The sequence below is a fragment of the Oryctolagus cuniculus genome, chromosome 5 (genome assembly GCF_964237555.1).
Source record: "Oryctolagus cuniculus chromosome 5, mOryCun1.1, whole genome shotgun sequence".
Taxonomy (NCBI): domain Eukaryota; kingdom Metazoa; phylum Chordata; class Mammalia; order Lagomorpha; family Leporidae; genus Oryctolagus; species Oryctolagus cuniculus.
The window spans coordinates 55,032,315-55,053,060 of NC_091436.1; the positions used below are offsets into that span (position 1 = coordinate 55,032,315).

General features: G+C 42.0%; 1 protein-coding gene across 1 annotated transcript in view; it reads right to left on the bottom strand.

Annotated features, from left to right (window-relative positions):
* Positions 1-20,285, bottom strand: part of NT5DC1 (5'-nucleotidase domain containing 1) — a 143,583-nt gene extending 123,298 nt beyond the window's left edge. Inside the window, exons 1-6 of the mRNA XM_008263394.4 lie at positions 20,071-20,285; positions 13,828-13,919; positions 12,600-12,671; positions 9,855-9,961; positions 2,437-2,516; positions 984-1,068 (exon numbers count right to left, since the gene is read on the bottom strand). Coding sequence (XP_008261616.3) covers positions 984-1,068; positions 2,437-2,516; positions 9,855-9,961; positions 12,600-12,671; positions 13,828-13,919; positions 20,071-20,163 — 529 coding nt within the window. The 5' untranslated portion in view covers positions 20,164-20,285. The remainder of the gene's footprint in view (positions 1-983; positions 1,069-2,436; positions 2,517-9,854; positions 9,962-12,599; positions 12,672-13,827; positions 13,920-20,070) is intronic.
* Between the last annotated feature and the right edge of the window lie 461 nt (positions 20,286-20,746).

The window sequence follows — 20,746 nt, forward strand, 5'->3', positions numbered from 1 at the left end:
GCATTTTACAAAGTAAAACAAGAAAGTGGTGGGTGGTTTTTACAGTTGCAGTGGATATGACCCAGTGTTGGGGCCGGGCATTCCCATGTACCCAGGCACACAGTGGAGACTGTGAAAAAGTACCCACAAAGCCACATGTTGCTTTTGACGGTAAAGAGCTGATAAGCGGGCACAGAGAAATGAGAAGATCACCCCAAAGCAGTGATTTTCTCTGAGGAGGGAAAAGAAGCAGGTGACAGAAAAGTATGCAATTTAAACAGAGATTCTGCAATTACTATTTAGTGCCTTGGTATGTTTGTAGTCATAATATTTAAAGTTATTTTGAAGGGCTGATTCACTCTAAAAAGGAAGTCAAGTAATTTTTAGTGTCAATCAAAAGGCAACATGTTTCTAAGCTGAAATATACTGCTTTTGAGCATCCATCCATCCACTATTTGAATTAAACCAATCTGGCTCAAGGCTCTGGGATAATGCACTACAAAAGCATCTATTTATTATTCCTTAGAACTAACTTTGTATAACCCAAGCGAAGCTCTGAATGGAGACATAAAAGCTGAGGCTGGAGGCTGGCAGTATCTGTGCCCCCATTCTGGATCACTGTTTCTGCTCCTTCACCAGAAAGAATGGAATTTCCCCTAGCAGGCCCTATTCCCATCTGACTCGTCACTACACCAACGCTTACAGGTGTCACCAACCCTCATCCCCAAGTCAGCAACAGCAAGGCTGCAACTTCAGTTCTAGGGCACCCACAGAAAAAACCCTCTTGGTAGAAATATAAAAGACAGTTTAATAGCAAAGCTGGGAACACTGGAATTACATCCACAAAGCAGACACGTATTAAAATGACCTCAAAAAAGGTAAGCAGAATCAACTTCACAGCAATATGTAACATCAAACTAAGCACAGCAAAGTAACTTCTAATTCATGAGACACACACTGTTTAAAAAAACATCCATTAGGAAGCTTCTCTTCATGTTACTCACCCTTAAAGGCTGACATTTTAAAATTGTGTTGTATACCAGCAACTATATCCTTCCAGAAATCAAATGTTTTTTGACCACTGTTGTGCTAAAATAAACAAAAAAATCCCAATGTGACAAATGCAACAATTCTATGCTCAAGCAGTTACTGGGAAATGCTGGCAAACAATTAAATAGTACTGTATTCCAAGATAGGAATTTATGATATAGGAAACAGCAGATTAATAAAGTTTTCATTCAACAAAATGTGATTTTAGAAAGAGATATCTTCCATGAAAATCACTGCTACATACACATACACAATGCTAAGCATTAATATAGCTCAAAAGAAATACAAAGTCCTACTCGTTAAAAAGTCTAAAAATTATAGAATATGATAAACATGAGCAAATTTATAATGTTACACAGTTTCTGAGCCACCAGAATGTGTGACTTAATGATGTGTGACATATGGCTTACGATAATGACTTATGATGTATGCCATCAGTGAGGCCAACAAGCCTGAAACACTAGAGCCCAAAAGCTGGTGACTTCAGAATTCAGGGCACCTTCAATTCAATTTCAATATAGAAGAGCAGTAGGTCTCCACAGAAGACATGAATGTAGTTTCAAATCCAAAATGTAAAGCATTTTTATTGTTTTTTTTAAACCAGTATTTTTTTTTTAAAGCAAACAGGCATCTCATTAAAACACACAATCTTACAACCTTTTATTTGCTTGGGAATATTAACCAGTGTCCTTCTATCTAAACACAGACAGACTTCTAGATATTTTTATCTAAATACACAAACTTCAGAATATTTAGAGATAGACACATTTTGCTTGTGGCAACTATGAAATAGAAAATTAACTTGATCTCATCTGTTAATACATTCTCAAACCTAGGAAAATAACAGGTAAACAGAAACTTTTATAAACATCTGACTGTAATTCTGATTCAAAAATAAGCTACTGATTCACCTGTGACTTTAAAAGACAACAGGCAAAAAGGAAAGTGATTCTGACATGTAAGCCCACTGACATGGGTAGGTCTTAAGTTCCAAGTATAAGCTGACTTTAGCAGAGATCTTGTTCATCTCCATTCACAGTACAAAGCAAAAGTCTACATGCATTCAAACATGCTCAAAATGACAAATTAAACATTTCACCATTTTTCTAGTTTTATATTAATTTCCTTTAGTTTTTAAAGTCTGTTAATAAAATCAAGAACAAGTTCTATATTTTTTCCAGACTTTTGCATCCCCTGCTGGAAAATAAATTTATTTTCCCTGGAGGGGAGAGGGCTGTAACCATTATTTAATGTTCCAAAAATATTTTGACCAAATTTGCCATGTTTTTCTTCCTCACTCACTACTGAAACCACAAAGAGGAAACTATGTAAGATCTCAACTCACTGAAGTCCTTTGATGTGTCTAAATGCATATCATAGTTTTTTAAAAAATTAATCCCCACTCACCTTTGTTAAAGAGTCCACCACTCTGGCACAAAGAAGGGCTCCTGGCAGGTCAAAATAGTTATCATAAAAATAATACTTTCCTAAAAAAGAATAAAATTTTTAAATTGGGGACAAATCCATTCTTCATGCATGCAGAAGACACAAAAACTTGGCTGAAGAGATTTCAATTTTAATTATTTAAAGGAGTTGTGTTTCAATTCAAAAGGAAGGTTTTACCTCTATGAACACGACAGGAGGGTTAAAATATAGTCTCTGTAAGTCAAACATTTTACTCAAAAACATTTGTGTTGTCTTTTAAAAAAATAAAAACTAAGAACAGATTGTTGTGGTTTGCATAATATTTTGGGTATCTGCCAAAGGACCATGTTTTGTGGGTTTGGTCCCAAAGTCTATGTTAAAGGTTAATGGATTAATGTTAACGGATTAAAGGATAAGAAGTGATCTAATTATGACAACTAGTAGGAGGTGGGCCCACTGTTTGGGTCATTGGGGGCATGGCTTCAGAAGGTAGTTCAGAGAGGATTGGGTATAAAGCTGGGTTGGCCTAGGTTTTCTTTCAGCTCCTGGTTTGCCATGTGATTCTCTGCACTGGTTCCACCATTCTGTAGCACCATCAGATGCTAGTTTAATGGGGCTGCCCAAACTTGAACCATGAACCTTTAAAACTAATCCTTCTTCCTACCGAAGTAGATCCTTTTGGCTATTTGTATATAGTAATGAAAAGCTCACTAATGCACCGAACATACCTCAAATATAAAATGAAATATGAAGAAGCCAGAGTCTGGTGTTATCAACAACACTGAATTTTAAGACAAATAACGTAACACTGGAGCACCATGAAATGCTCCACACAAGACGGACTTTTCATTTCTGTTCTGGTTGGTGCACCTGGAGTACCACGTCAATTGTTATGTTGAGATGACAAGTGTTATCAGCACAATATGAGAACAATCAGGGTGATCAAGGAGATAAAAACCATGCAATGTGATGACATGCCTCTCCCAGAAAGACTTAGGCGTGCATTCCAGGATCTCATGAAGAGGAGGATTTGATTTATTCCACATGGTCTACCCGGGCACTGTGAGAATAGCAGTCATTTCAGCACTGCCAAGTATGTACCCATGCGTTTTCCCTTCCCCTTGTCCCACCTTTTTGGAAATCAACAGATGAAAGTCAGTCCAAGAGTTGAGACGCTGATTATGAATCTTGGTTGGGATCTAATCAAATAAGTCAGAGATTTAATGAGAAGGACTCACGGGCTCCTGAGAATAAGGCAAGAGGTGGATGTCACTTGACTGCTAACTATGGGCCAAATGTCCACTGTGTGGACACAAGGAGGCTTGTTCAGCCTGGAGCTGTTAACTGGGCCAGGCTGCTGTCAGTTCCTCCCACAACACCCAAACTGAGACTGTAGCACAAGAAATCATCAATCTTCACCTCCTTGCAGAGCAGACAACTCAGTCTGAAGAAGCGGCTGCTGAACTCCATTCAATAAATCAAGTCTCTGAATCAAGACCACATCCTATAATCACCATGCTTTATACACACACACACACACACACACTCACACACACACATTGTTCCCAGAGGACTCACTGCCAATAATTTCTCCTTTGTTTTAGTTGACCACAGAACAAAGGCACATGAACAATGGGGGATGGGGGCAGAAGAGAATAATTTATGTTAGCAGAAGTTCTCATTTCTTCCTCAGCTGAGTGATATTACCACCACTTAAAGCTGAGGACATGGATGCTAATAGTGGCTTAGTATGGTTATCCCTCAGTACCTGAGGGAAACAGGTTTCACTACCCACTGCAGACACCACAATCTAAGGACATTCAAATCCCTGATATAAAGAGGCATAGTTTTTGCATATAATCTATGCACATCCTCTATATGTTTAATCATCTCTAGGTTACTTATAATAACTAGCACAGGAGCAGCACTGTAGCATAGTAGGCTAAGCCTCCACCTGCGGTGCCAGCATCCCACATAGGTGCTGGTTGGTATCCTGGCTGCTCCTCTTCCTATCCAGCTCACTGCTTATGGCCTGGGAAAGCAGCAGAGGATGGCCCAAGTGCTTGGGCTCCTGTACCCACATGGGAAACCTGGAAGAAGCTCCTGACTCCTGGCTTTGGATCAGCCCAGCTCTAGCCATAGCAGCCATTTGGAAAGTGAGTCAGCAGATGGAAGACCTTTCTCTGTCTCTCCCTTTCTCTGTAACTCTACCTCTAAAATAAATAAATAAAATCTTTAAATAAATACCGAACACAATGTAAATACTCTTGAAACAGTTGTTACGTTATCTTGTTTAGGGAACAGTCACAAGAAAAAAAACCTGTACATGTCACTACAGCTGCAACCATCATGGGCATAATTACAGAGTTCACATCAGCAACAACACAACATTTTCCATCCCTGGTTGGTAGAATCCACAGATGCAGTGCACGAAATATAATTGACCAGAGTCACTCTTTAGCAAGTAGCAGAGTTGATATAATCCAGGACCATGTAGCTCCAAGCTCTTTGTGATTTCTACCCCAACCTGTTTCTGCATGATCTACCTATTCTGGATGGAAAGTCTGAAAGGCCCTAGTGGAGATGATATGCTAAGGGAAACAACCTAAGTGGAAATTATCAAACTGTCAATAAAATTTCTATATTCATCATTTAAATGCTTTACATTCCCTAAATATTCTGGAAGGCAATGCACTTTACAGCTCTGTACTTAACTCTGAGGATTAACACACTTAATGGAGAAGGAAGTTACATAGATAGAAGCAACTAGAGTTCCTGAAAATAAAGACCTTATTTGCCCATCATTTTATTTACCAAAAATTTAAATATGCATATCTTTAGAGCAATTGTACTATCAAGAATTTATCCTGCATATATTTATAAAAGTGCAAAATAGACATTTCTGGAAACATTACCACAAGCTGGTCTGTAATGGTGAAACACCAATACAACTTAAACGTCCACTGGATGGTTGCACACACCAGCAGTAAAATGAAGCACACCCTTGAGTGTGTGCTGGTGCCACAGGATCTCCAAGATGCAATTTGAAAAGAGCTATAGCAGAGGAAAAAAATGTTCCCTTTGTATACCTTAAGAAAATAACCCTTGGGGAAAGGAGGTTCTGGGGAACAGGACTTGGGGACAATTGTGCTTCCTTTATTTTTTCCTGTAACATTGGAATCATCTAACCATATGCTCAGAATATTTCTTTTAATGTAAACAACATCTAACTGTGCTGTGAAACTGCAGGCTATTACTTTTCCTTCTTCCATACATTTCTGTGTTTTTAAAAATTATTTATCAAGGCTCTAACTTTCTTATTATTTTGAAGAAATAACAGGCTTGATTATGTGTCAGAGTCTGACCACTGTACACCTCGATTGGACACATTTCCCCAACCAACCCAACAAAGAACAGATAAATTGCAAGACCATTCCTGCACAGGCTGTGTTAAGCCCTGGAGGAGAGCTCTTGACTCAAAGAGACAGCGCTCTCTAGTGGACGAAATGGTGAGTAAACAAACAGGTGTATCCTAAGGGGCGAATCCTTTTTGTAGCTGGGAAATACTTTAAAACACTCTTGATTCTGAACAAATTCAAGGGAAGCAACAAGCTATCTGCCAAACGTTTCTGGGAGAAGAGAGAATGTGCTAACATCTGGAGAGACAACAGCAGTTCTCTATCATCATTTGGGTAAGAGGCTATCTTCTCATTTAATTTCATATGTGTGAAAGCATTCTATGTGCAACCCCAGTATGAAGTCTGTTTTTCCTATCAACTTGTTTTAACAAGAACATTCATATTTTCTGACACTTCCAGCTCAGTACAAAAAACATACAAAACAAAACTCTCAAAAGATAGCAAATACAATAAAGCCAACATAATAGTAACAAGGAATAACCGAACTATTTTCAGGTTACTGCATTTTCTGAAGGAGGAAAGGTACATTTCCATACTGGAGCATGGGAGACAACAGCAAATTGGCAATCAGAGGCAAAAAAAATTTAGAACAAAGAAAACTAGCAGTCAGAAATTTTAATAAGGTCTATCTGTTTCTAAAACATCTTAAACATTTCCTATTAACTTTTACACATCTCAGCCTGTAAATAATTTCGAAATATTTTATGTTAACCAATGCTGAAACAATTTCAAACGGGGAAAATAAAAATGTGTAAAATTATTTAAAATACAAGGAAATCAGGCATTTAGGCTAGGTGTTAGAGGCCACTTAAGAAGTCTGCCTCAGACACTGGAGTGTCTGGGTCCAGTGCCCAGCTCAGCTCCTGACTCCAGCTTCTTACTAATGCAGACTCTGGGAGGCACTGAGTTCCTGCCACCCATGTGGGAGACCCAGATTGCTTTCCTCATTGTAGGCATTTGGGGAAGGAACCAGTAGAAGAATATACTGTCTGGGGGCCAGCGCTGTGGCGCAGTGGGACACCCTGGCCTGAAGTGCCAGCCTCCCATATGGGCGTCGGTTCTAGTCCCAGCTGTTCCTCTTCTCTGTTATGGCCTGGGAAGGCAGTAGAAGATGGCCCAAGTCCTTGGGCCCCTGCACCTGCGAGGGAGACCTGGAAGAGGCTCCTGGCTTCGGATCGGCGCAGCTCGGGCTGGAGAGGTCATCTGGGGAGTGAACCATTGGACGAAGACCTCTCTCTCTCTGCCTCTCCTCTCTCTGTGTAACTCTAACTTTCAAATAAATAAATAAATCTTTTTAAAAAAAAAAAAAGAATATACTGTCTGCCTCTCAAATAAATTTCATTAATAAATAAAATACAAAAGCAGAATATACTAGTACTGGCAGTAAGGAAGAGAATTCTAGGAAACAAGGGTGGTGTGACATGTAAACGTAGACAGAACTGGGAGATGGATAAGGGAAAGCAAAGACTGAATACATAGCAAATCTATAAAGAATAAAGGACAGCTAATGAATGTGCTAGTGTTCTTTTTTTTTAATGATTTATTTGTTGATTTGAAAGGCAGGGTTATAGAGAGGGAGAGACAGAGAGATCAATCTTCCAATCACTAGTTTATTCTCCAAATGGCCACAAAGGCTGGGGCCAGGCCAGGTCAAGCCCAGGATCCCTGGGACTAGTGAGATGGCATTGGTACATGCCACCTAGATGGGATTGAATTGGAATCCCCTGGTATGTTTCTAACTCTACCGTTTGGGGCAAGTCAGCTTGAGCATGTCCCGAATTGCACATCTCTTCCCTCTCTTATTCCCACTCTTATATTTAACAGCGATCACTTTTCAATTAAGTTTCAACACTTAAGAATAACTGTGCATTGATTACAGTATTCAACCAAAAGTATTAAGTAGAACAAACAAAAAAAAATACTAAGAGGGATAACGTATTAAGTTGTTCATCAACAGTCAGGGCAAGGGCTGATCAAGTCACCGTTTCTCATAGTGTTCATTTCACTTTAACGGGTTTCCTTTTTGGTACTCAGTTAGTTGTCATTGATCAGGGAGAACATATGATATTTGTCCCTTTGGGACTGGCTTATTTCACTCAGCATAATGTTTTCCAAATTCCTAACAGGGATCACTTTTCAGTTAAAATTTAAACACCTAAGAATAATTGTGTGTTAATTACAGAGTTCAACCAATGGTACTAGAACAAAAAAAAAAATTCTAAAATGGATAAAGTATTACATTGGACATCAACAGTCAGGACAAGAGCTGATCAAGTCACTGTTTCCCATATGTCCATTTCACTTCAACAGGTTTCCCCTTTGGTGCTCAGTTAGTTGTCGCCGGTCAGGGAGAACATATATTTGTCCCTTTGGGACTGGCTTAATTCACCCAGCATGATGTTTTCCAGATTCCTCCATCTTGTTGCAAATGACCGGGTTTCATTGTTTTTGACTGCTGTATAGTATTCTATAAAGTACATGTCCCATAATTTCTTTATCCAGTCTACTGTTGATGGGCATTTGGGTTGGTTCCAGGTCTTAGCTATTGTGAATTGAGCTGCAATAAACATTAAGGTGCAGACAGCTTTTTGATTGCCAATTTAATTTCCTTTGGGTAAATTCCAAGGAGTGGGATGGCTGGGTTGTACGGTAGGGTTATATTCAGTGATATATTCAGTTCCAGTGATCAATTTCTGTTCACAATTGATCATAATGATAGGACTAAGAGCCAAAGGGATCACATAAACAAGACTAGTGTCTGCAAATACTAACTGATAGAATAAAAAAGGGAAAGAACGATCCAACATGGGAAGCAAGATCCACAGCAGACTCATAGAATGGCAGATGTCCTAAACAACACTCTGGCCTCAGAATCAGCCCTTAAGGCATGTGGATCCGGCTTAAAAGCCCACGAGAGTATTTCAGGCATGGAAAGCCAAGACATTCTGGAAAAAAAAAAAAAACAAAACTAAACTAAATGAAAGATCTCTGTGAGTGAGATCCCAGTGGAAAGAACAGGTCATCAAAGAAGGAGGTACCTTTCTCTGAAGGGAGGAGAGAACTTCCACTTTGACTACAACCTTGTCTACATATGAACAGAGCTGGTGAACTCAAAAGGCTTCCATAGTCTTGGCAACTCATGACAAGAGCCTAGGGTGATTACTGAGGCCATAAACAAGAGTGTCAATTTGTTAAGTCAACAACAGGAGTCACTGTGCACTTACTCCTCATGTAGGATCTTTGTCCTTAGTGTGCTGTACATTGAGATTTAATGCTATAACTAGTACGCAAACAGTATTTTTCACTTTGTGTTTCTATGTAGGTGCAAACTGTTGAAATCTTTACTTAATATATGCTAAACTGATCTTCTGTATATAAAGAGAATTGAAAATGAATCTTGATGTGAATGGAAGGGGAGAGGGAGCGGGAAAGGGAAAGGGGAGGTTTGCGGGTGGGAGGGAAGTTATGGGGAGGGGGGAAGCCATTGTAATCCATAAGCTCTACTTTGGAAATTCATATTTATTAAATAAAAGTTAAAAAAAAAAAAAAGCCCAGGATCCACGAACTCCATCTCGGTCTCCCATGTGGGTGTCTGAGGCCCAAGCCTCATTTTACTCTGCTTTCCCAGGTGCATTAACAAGGTGTTGGATGGGAAGTGGCACTCTAATGGGATGGGACTTAATATGCCATGTTATAATGCTGGCTCCAATGTGCTAGTCATCTTTATTCCTGAACAAGTAGGAGTAAAAGGAGTATCCACAAAACTATAAATAAAACAGGGTGATAATGTTGCTAGCACCATTTTGAACCAGCTGCCAAACTAAAAGCATCTGGAAAAAAATATGTCATATTTCTATCAAACCAAAGCTGTTCCCTTGTGCACCCTTCCCAGCAAGGGGCTAGAAGGGGTTCTGCTTTGTGTGTAAAGGACCCAAAATAAAACAGGGAGTGGATGGTAGAACGGTTCCCGGTTAGTCGCACCTGAGCGGCAAGGCATGCCGGTGTCTGACACGAAGTGTTTCCACTCCTTCTTGCCATATGCTTCTGCCAGTGCCTCTGGAGTCATCATCTTGGTGCCGTGGCTTGCCCTGGTTTGGGGAGATGATAAACACCACTCATTAACAGGTCCCTTCCTCTTGTATTGGAACTACTACTGCCACCAAATGCTGCTTTCCACTGGGTAACTTTCCTGTTTAGGGTTCTATAAAGCATTTCTGTTAGCTCTAGCTCATCCTCCGTTACCTAACTAGCAAATAGTTAGAGATGCTCACTCTGAGGTCAGCACTTTCTAAGAAATCATCTTTCCCTAGAGAATTTGTGTAACTGGAACCATCAGAAATCAACTCTGCGGACTGGATGGCAAAGTGGTCTGGCAGCCGTAGAGGAGCAGCAGGCACCAGTGATAAAGCGTGTGATACATCACACCCAGCTGGCACCCAAAGGCAGATGGCTGTGAGTGCAAGGCACTGCGGAGACACAATGGGGAACAACCTGCACACTCAGGGACACAGCATGGCAACACTGCTAAAAGTGCACAGGGAAGCTCCAATCAGAATACTGCAGAACAAGACCAGAAAGTAGCTACTGTCTGTGCTTAACATGTGCAACTGGTTAAGAAGTATTACCCCTTAGAGAAAGAAATAGTTGACAATGTAATGCATTATGAGAAATTTAATGGTAGGTAGGACCACTATTTTTTAAAAAAAAAGGATTTATTTATTTATTTATTTGAAAGGCTGATTGACACACACACACACACAGAGACAGAGACAGAGACAGAGAGACAGAAATCTATCTGCTGGTTTACCCTCCAAATAGCCACAACAGCCAAGGCTGATCCAGGCCGAAACCAGGAGCCAGGAACTCCATCCTGGTCTCCCATATAGGTGGCAGGAACCCAAGTACGTGGGCAATCTGCTGCTGCCTTCCCAGGTACATTAGCAGGAAGCTGGATTGGAAGCAGAATAGCTGAGATTTGAATTGGCACTCCCATATCAGATGCCAGTGATGCAAGCTATGCCTTAACCCATTTACCACAATGCCAGCCTCACTATTATTTTCATGGTTTAATATTGTGGCAACAAAATGGTATGAAGAAAAAAGAAAGAAAGAAGAGAAAATGGAAGAAAATCACAAGTGGGCTCATTTTTATAAAGGTGTTAACATTTAAAAAAACTCTATGTAACAATGAAACAATCTGGAATGGGAAATATCAGACAAGGAATCTGCTTTACTGGATAAAAGAAGTCATCAAAGAGATAAGCTAACAAATTCAGGAGAAACTGCATATTAGTCAGAACTTGAATGGGGAAAGACAGACATTCAGAGTAGAGTTTTGCAAGGGACCAGAAAGACATAACAAGATGAGAAAGCAACATTGTGGAATGCTTTTCATTATTTTAAACACAAATGAAGACAGCTGAAAACACTGTAAGAACCTGACAGATGGGAGCTGGCACTGTGGCACAGTGGGTTAAGCCACCGTCTGCTGTGTATGTATGGGTGCTAGTTCAAGTCCCAGCTGTTCCACTTCTGATCCAGCTCCCTGCTATACACCTGGGAAAGCAGAGGAAGACAGGCCAAGTCCTTGGGCCCCTGCACCCTTGTGGGAGACCTGGAAGAAGCTCCTGGCTCCTGGGTTTGGCCTAGCCCAGCCCTAGGCCGTTGCAACCATTTGGGGAATATACCAGCAGATGGAAGATCTCTTTCTCTCTGTTTCCTCTCTCTGTAACTCTGCCTTTCAAATAAATAAATAAATCTTTAAAGAAAAAAAAAGAACCTGATGGAGTTAAGCTTATGATGACAGCTGTACTGTATAAGTATATATATATACACACACACACACATACACATACATACATACTCTAGAAAAACATGCGAATACATTAAAAAATACATTAAAAATAATCTACTTAGGCATGCTCTGTTGAGAGCATGAAAAAAATTCTTATGTAAAAAGAATGACTTATCAAACAGAGTAACCTGTTCTACAATCTTCTCTTCCAACTCTGATTATGTTGGCATGCATAATAAAAGGCACAACTTCATGGTCTGTTGACTTGCCTGTACCATTAGTACTAGTGGGGGGCTGTGGAATAGGTGCTCCGAGGTGCCCAATGAAAGAGTCAGAACAGCAATAGCAGCAGCTTCTGAACTGCGTGCCACACCCTTAACAATACTGGAGAGGGTTGCGCCCACAGAGAAGAGGGAAATAAAGGAAGCCAGCACTAGGTGTGGAGTGTGGAAAGGGTTGAAACAGTTGGAATGGTTCAGAAAAACTTCCAGAAGGAACTGAGACAACACGGTGCCTCTATAATGGGAGGAAATCTGGGTAAATGAAGGCAGAAAAAGAGGAATGCATAGAGCAGCAACCCCTACCCAGTAGCCTTTCTTTTCTTCTTTCCCCACATTTATTCAAGACACCTGCACACTCAGCTAAAACATGCATAACAAACTCCCAGACTCTTTTGCAGTAAGCAGTGGTCAATGAGATGAAGCAATGAGTTAAACTTAAAGGAACTAGATCTTTAAATCTAATGCTGCCATATGTGTATTTAAATGGCTCACATAAGTCACATACAAAGACATGCAGCTGGAGAGATAATCTATCATCTGATTGAACTGAAACAATAATTTTATTTAACTGATAACTTAAAAGTCATAAGCTACGCATAATAAAGTGTCCCAAGAAAGTAAAGCTTTGATTTCACAACTAAATGTCATTACCTGAGCACAGTACCATCATCTGCAAGTTTAATGAAGGTTCCATCTTCCAGATCCAATGCCAAGCCCTTGCAACTGCAAAAGAAAAGTTTAACTATCAATCATTTCATATATTTGTCTAACCTAACAAATAATAATCATTTTTTTTAAAAGCCACTGTGTGAAAAGAATTCCTAGGCTAGTGCTCGGCACAGTTAAGATGGGACTTTGAATGCTTGCATCCCACACTGAAATGCCTGGGTTCAATCCCTGGCTCCCCTCCTGATGCCTCAGAATTCACCTCAGTGTAGGGCAGGTTTTAAGAAGCTTCCCTCTGAGCAAAGAATATTATTGAAACCATTAAAAGAAAGTCGAACACTAAGTTTTAGATTCTTGTCTGTAAAAAAAGACCGCAGGATTTGGGGAGGAAGTAACTGCAGATTCATTATCATGAATAATAAAAGCAAGGAAGTGTAATAGACACTAAATGCCAAAAGAACTCACTAAAAATGACAGGGACCTGAGAGGCGTTATTTATTTATCTAAAGTAAAATTTCCAGAGTTAGTAGTTTCATATAATAAAATATTTCTCTTTTACTCTAAAAATACATTTTTAAAAATACAGTAAATGATATTTGATAAATACTATACATGTATTTTTCATGTGCTTCAGGATTATTTTTAATTTTAGATTGAAAAATTTGAAGTGATTTAAGATTTTCATTTGTTTTTATTGTTTAACAAAGAAGAAAGACAAAGGTAGTTTTGGGATGTTGAGAATTCTAAACCAGGAAGGAGATGAGCAGTATGAAACTTAGGACTGCTGTCCAAAATACAAAATGTCCTAACTCAGATACTTACTCAAAACACAAGGTTTCTCCTCTTCTCTTACATTTCTTAATTAGAAGAGTAAAAAAGATCAAACTTTTCTTTTTCATAAAAGAATGGAAATTTCTGACAGTTCTGATTAAAACTGAAACTCTTAATTATGACAAACTTAAACCTACAAAATATTCAAATGCCTCATATAAGCTCTTAGTTTACTTTCATGTTTTATTAAGCGTGTTTAAACTTGCTTAAAGCAGAAAAGACCTTAATCCATTAAACACAAACTTCTAGTACAAAATGTATTTTGTCCTTTGACTCAAATTCGCATTTCACTTTCTACCTTCACAGAAGGGGAAATATGAAAATTTTTATCAGCAACAATTATGAACTACAGGGAATACACAGATCTTAAAAAAGAACTCACCAGAAATCCCAGTCCTCAGGGGTCACGGTGAGCAATTCCTTATGATAGCCTCTCTCCTTGACTAGGAACTGAGCAAAGCAGTTATAGATGAGCTGTAAAAAAGGGGAAGGAAGAGAAGAGTCATTAAATATAAAACTCACTCCTCATTCTCAATTTCACAGACCTGAAAACCCAAGCAGTCCGTGGTGAGTGCTGGTGGAGAGAGTATGTCTAAGTGTGAGCTCTGCATTCAGTGCTTCCACAAGCAAGTTACGAACTGCAGGCTCCACACAGCTGTCCCATTCAAAGTTATACCATCAATACTCAATTTCACAACTGAAGAGAACTATGAATCGTTGAGATCATAAGCAAGACCCATCAAAGCGCTCTAAACTTACTTACTACATCACCAAGATGGTTAGCATGGTGACCACTCTATTTTATTTACATCCATTCTTGGTCCCTCCTTGCTAGAAGAGCCCCCCATCTAAGGGGACCCTCAAGGTGAAATACAAATGGGGACCAGGTAGGTGATTTACAGGAAGGACCATCCAGGCTCTAACAGCCATAAGAGATCTCTCTTATTTTTCCAGCAGAAGAAAAACAACAAATTGAGGAAAGAGGACAAAGGGAGCCTTTGGAAGGGAGCACAATGATGAATGTTCTGTTGATCAGTAACAGATCTTCTGATTTCTCAACAACAAAAAATGCTAGGTTTTTGCGCAAAACCTAATTTTTTTAAAAGAGGTGGCTCAATTTACCCCAACAGATGGACATCAGCCCTCAGTACCCAAAGAGAGTATTAGATACACTTGAACCTGAGGCAGGAGGGCAATCTGGGATTGGAATCAACAGCATCAAAAAGAACACACTGAAAATTGGACTTTTCTTGTGTAAATGTTAACCCTTGGCAGGTTTTCTTTTTTCTTTGTTTTTTTTTTTTTTTTCAAGATTTATTTTTTATTTATTTGACAGGCAGAGTTTTAGAGAGAGGTAGAGACAGAGAGGTCTTCCATCTGCTGGTTCACTCCCCAGATGGCTGCAATGGCCAGAGCTGCGCCAATCTGAAGCCAGGAGCCAAGAGCTTCTTCCAGGTCTCCCATGTGGGTACAGGGGCCCAAGCACTTGGGCCATCTTCTACTGCTTTCCCAGGCCACAGCAGAGAGCTGGATCGAAAGAGGAGCAGTCGGAACTAGAACCGGCACCCATATGGGATGCTGGCACCTTAAGCCAGGGCGTCAACCCACTGAGACACAGTCCTTGGCAGGTTTTCATAGCATGCCATGCCACAGGGGGAAGGGATATAAGGCATCAGAGGACTTGGGAGGTCTCATTGGGGCAGCATTGATACCTGGAAGATGCAGCAGTTAGTGGAGTAAATACAGAGGGGTTGGAGGTAGGCAACTCAGATCCAGAAACTGAGGGGCCTGTAATCACTATACATATACTCCCATCCAGAGCACCATGATCCTAAGCCAGGTCAACTGTTAACAGACCCACATAATGGTAAGTCTATTTATCTAGAGTTCTCGACCCTGCAGGTGAGTGAGAACCACTGGTTGGGGCCAGCTTTGTGGCACAGTGGATCAAGCCACTGCCTGGACACCGGCATCTAATATAGCCACCAATTCAAGTCCTGGCTGCTCCATTTCCAATTCAGCTCCCTGCTTAAGTGCCTGGGAAAGCAGTGAGAGATGGTCCAAGTGCTTGGGGTCCTGTCATCTACATGGGAGACCCAGATGGGGTTCCAGGGCCCAGGCTTTGACCCGGCCCAGCCTTGGCTGTGGTGAACATTTGGTGAGTGAACCAATGGGTGAGAGATCTCTCTCTCTCTCTCTCTCTTTCTCTGTAACTCTGCCTTTCAAACAAATAAAGAAATCTTTTAAACAAAAGCAAAAAGCCATCCCAATATTCCAAGTCTACAAGGTGGAAAGGGGCCCAGATAGAGCACCCACAGAATTCTGAAACTGAAATCCACTGAGCTACATGTTTTATTGGCTTCCATTGAGACATTAAAAATTAAAAATGTATTCATTTACTCTTAGACACAAAATACTATAGAAAATAAAAAGTGCACATCATGGTGTTGCATACAAGGAACCAGTTCCAAAGGGTTAATGGATATAAAGCGCTTAGAGCAGTCCCTGGCATACAAGTAAATCCAATTTAAGTATTTGCTATTATTATCAATCATGTGCTGATTAAAAAACAAAAATACAGCCCTCACATGTAGCATTTGCCCATTTCCATGGTATAAATACTCCCATCATGGCCCATTTCAAGCTAACAACAGTCCATCTGCTTGCACACATTTCTAAATATTTAACAATCAGCTCACAGGCCTCTAAGAGCCAGCTATTTTGCATCATTAAACTTGCCTCTGGTCAAGATAATTTATTCAGCTTGGATAACTGGAGCTTCTCACTCTTTGGCCACAATAATTAGTCTAAGATACAGGCCTACGATTCAAACAAGGTCCCATTCCCTCCTGCAAGAAAGGAGCTCCTTCCATCAAGGCTGTATTCCAGCAGGGGCCTTCCAGTTGCATTCCTTTCTGCATAGAGGAAACAATTGTGTATTTTAAGTGCACTTGAAAAAGTTTGTGGACCATGGAATGAAAACAGAAGTTGTTTCCTGACAAAAGTTTTGAAATCCATGCAGTTTTTTCATACAATGCATTTTCCATGAATGTATGAGAATGGGGCCAACGTGCAATGATAAGCAGAGAAAAGTGGTGCTGAAGACTGCTTTGCAGCACCTACTCCAATTCCCAAGCCTTGGCTCTTGCAGCTGGTCTTCAGATTGTGTGAGCCTCCCCAGAAGCCTTCAGGGCACAGGGCCCTCAAGACCTTGCTCGCCAAGCCTTAGCTGCCACTTACTCCCCCACAGTCTCCCATGACTAATAATAATGCACTCTCCACAGTGGTAACAAATTGTAGCCATGTGGGCCAAATGCAGTCCACAAATTATGTTTGGCTCCCACTGAAGGCTGCCAAATTAAAATAAAGATTACCAGGTAAATTTGATTTTCAGACATGCAGCAAATAACTTTCCCGTATGAGCATATCCCAGGCAATATGGGAACAAATGTATACTGAAAGGTTTTTGTGATTTGAAATTCAATTTTATCTGGGTGTTCTGAATTTTTCTTGGATAAACTTGCCAACCCTATAATCCTGCTACATGGTAGAAGTAGGTAGTAATTAAAAATTTAGAGACTTCTCATTCAATTTCAAATCTCTAGCTTGCCAAAAATGAATTAGAGGGGCTGGCACTGTGGCACAACGAGAAAACCAACCACCTGCAGTGCTGGCATTCCATATGGGTGCCAGTTCAAGTCCTGGCTGCTCTACTTCTAATCCAATTCCCTGCTAATGGCCTGGGAAAAGCAGAGATGGCCCAGGTTCTCTCATGTTGGAGAACCTGAAGAAGCTCCTGGCTTCTGGCTTTGGCCTGGCCCAGCCCTGGCCATTGTGGCAATTTGAGGAGGAAACCAGTAGATGGCAGATCTCTCTGTTTCCTCTCCTCTCTCTCTGTAACTCTGCCTTTCAAGTAAATAAATAAGTCTTAAAAAAATTGAATTAAATCTGGCAACATTGAGCTCTGATTTCTTGGTGGTGAATACCGGCAGGAAGGGGAAACCTCTCTCCTACTCACTTATAGAAGAACTGCCTGGTACCAAGAGAACACAGGTGTCATCCACTTTGAGGATGCCTTCCCTGAGGTCCCAGGTGAGGTGACACACCCACTTCTGTGTTTGCAGAAACTCCACATGTTAAATACCCAGGAGACTGGGACATACAGCTCTCCACGATGGTGCACCCCTACTTGACTTCTCCAGCATCTTCTCCTGTAACTCCCCATCCTGTGAACAGCCCCACAGTTCACAGGGCTATTGTCATCCTGATCTTGTTTATGTCCTCAGCCTCAGGGGCCCCTCCCCATATCTCCGCCTGCCACCTCCAACTCCTCTAAGGGGATTCAGCTCTAAGTCTCTCCTCCGTGCCTTATGAAACATAGGACAGGCAGTAGCATAGGACACACCTGCACAGACAGCATGGTGGCCAAGGGGAAAAGCTCATAGCCAATCTATCCTGCTGAGTGACCTTGGACTAACTAAACATTTCTGTGCCTTGTTCTCATCTCTAAATAGACACTGTGATACCTCACAGGATGTCATAAGGAATAAATCAGTTCACAGAGCAGAATCATTATTAAAATAGTGGCTTTGTCATTTTAGCTCTTAAAATACCTATGTAATAATTCCACAATTAGTTACTGAGCCCAGTATGAGCCCAGAACTAAGCCTGGCACATAGGACACACAATAAGCTGCCACAGACACTGCCAAGGAACCATTGTTCTAGCCTCAGTGTATGATTCTCACAAACAGGAAATGTTAAAGCCATATGGTTAAGTGCTAACAGAAATCAAGGATTTCAAGGGTAACTGGAGGTAGGACTGGGGTGGAAGGAATTTTGGGGGGAATGGGAAAGGTTCCCAAAGGGAATGGCCTTAAACATGAGACTTAATAGAATGAAGTTACTGTGAGGAAAGAGGCCCACCCATCACAGCAGCAGTGAGCAGCAAGACACAGATATTCATCTGTTGCTCACCACCAAGGCTGCTGCAACAGCGCTGTGTTATCTCTGTATGCCACTTCGGTTATGGTGTTCAGCATGCTGCCAGCATTTAATAAAAGATCTCTAAACCAAACATCATCCCAAACCCATTAGGCTCCTGTTTTCAACTTTTAAACATCCACATACATTCAAGGCATGTAGTAAAGAATCCTTGTCTTTGAGGATATTATATTCTGAAATTTTATGCTCACACATGCACAAAATTGGCTCTAACATGACAGTGGTTTAACAATATTCCCTCCAAATGAAGGTAACTGGGGAGCAGGCACACAAAAATATAACCAGGAGAACTTTGCACATCGAAGCAAAATATGAATTAAAGACCTAAGGGAAGTTGTGAGCAAAGAATCAAGAAGAAAGACTTCTTAACTCCAGGTATAACTAAGGAAATCAGACCTGCACAGTAGAAAAGCAGGAAAGTAGGCTTTTTCTTTTCCTTCAGTGGCTGTACACAAAAAACACACATGAGTAATTTAGGCAGCCATTCATTTTTAGCCTTTGACAAGCACCTGAAATGACTGAGTGCACCCACATCTCCACAAACAGGGATAGCCCTGGCTTTTGGCTGCGCCAGTGACCTAGAGCTCTACCCAGCAGTGGTGAGGTTTCCAAATGGTTTCGATGGTAACTCTAAAAGCAAACACTTGTTCTTGCTGCTCTAAGCATCATACATCTATTATCCACTTAATCCTTGCAACAATCTTTTGAGAGAAATCCAATTATTAGCCCCATTTTACAGACCAGGAAACAGAAATGATACAGATTTAGTTTAGTTGCTACAGGGTTAGCACAAGGGGAAGTGGTCTACTAAGATAGGCACTGTGGCCAAGCCCTCACCACTGTGCTCATAACCAGCTCTTTTTCTGTTTGGATGCTCAAATCTTTGACTTATAAAAGTTCAGTTAGGGGGAAGCACAAATAATTTTAAGGTGTGGGTACGGAACTATGCATACTGCAGCATACACATTCCCCATGCCTACAGAGGGCAGTGAGAACCCAAACTTGACTGGCTGTTACCAGGATTAGAATTTACTCAAAGTGCACATAGCCCATATTGAGTGCGCAATAAATATTTATGTTCTTCTCTTATTAAAAGGCAAAACCAGGGCTAAAAGGTTAATGATTTCTTCAGCTACAATCTCCGCTAGCCTGCAGAGCTTTAACACTGACAGGCTAGGCTGGAAAAGTGCAGCCAAGGAAAGCCACAGTCTCAAATCAGGTGGCTGCACCCACGCTAGGAGGATGCCCACAATGATTTGCAGGTAAGTTCCAAAGCCCGGAGGGTCTGCAAGCACACTTCCAGTCCCCTGGTCCTGCCCCTCCTCTGCACTAAAAATCTTTTCCCCAACCCGATCTTGCACAATTTGTCCCTCGTCGCCGATTTTCTTCCCTACCCCTTCCAACCTTGACTAATGGTCGGACTACATAAGCCAGTCCCTCTGCTCGGGCGGGGGCGGGGATGCACACTTCCGCGCCCGCCTCGCCGTGGGCGGAGCTCTGCGCAAAAGCGAGGCGCTGCAGGCCTCCGGTGCTGCGGCCGCCGCCTAAGCACAGAGGAAATCCGAGCCGCAGCCGCCATGGAGGCTGCGCGCCGTGCGCTCCGGGCAGCCCGCGCCACTCACCGGGGCGCTCTCGGGCAGGTTGTAGCGACAGAGAGTGTGGTCCAGGTCGAAGCCGACCACGTCGCAAGCGGCCAGGGAGAAGTGCTGAGCCATAGCTGCGAGCGGAGCACTGGCGGGCGCCTCAGCGGGGAGGGTGCGAGGAGCGCACGGGCGAGAGGTTGCCGGACTGGGCCTGGCGGGCGGCAGCAGGACTGGCCGGGACGGGGCGGGGCGAGGCGGGGCTGCGGCCGCCCCAGGCGCGTCCCGCGCCCTCAGCACCGCCCCTGGGCACGCTTCCCCCGCCCCTCGCGCGGCCGGCGTCCCGCGCCCCGCCCTGTCAGGTCGTCTGCCGGGTCGGCGGCAGTGAGTGCCCGACACCTGCGCGCACCCCGCCGGTGTTCTGTGCATCCAGCCCCGGCGTCACCAGGGCAGGAGGCGACCAGGAACGGTGCTACTACTGCAGAATTGGGGGTGGGGGTGGGGGAGGGGACAGGAGGTGCAGCCAAGACCCGACCCTGTGGGCAAATGGCGCTTATTAAGGGTTACCACAAAATTAACCGGGGCTCCCCTTCGTTTTCCAGGCACCGCGGAAACCAGGAGTGTAAAGTTAAGGCTGACAGTATTCTGTGTGAAATGCTGTAAGATTATGGAGAAAAATTTATCTGCTAAGATCCCTTTGCCCACTTGGTGAATGTGT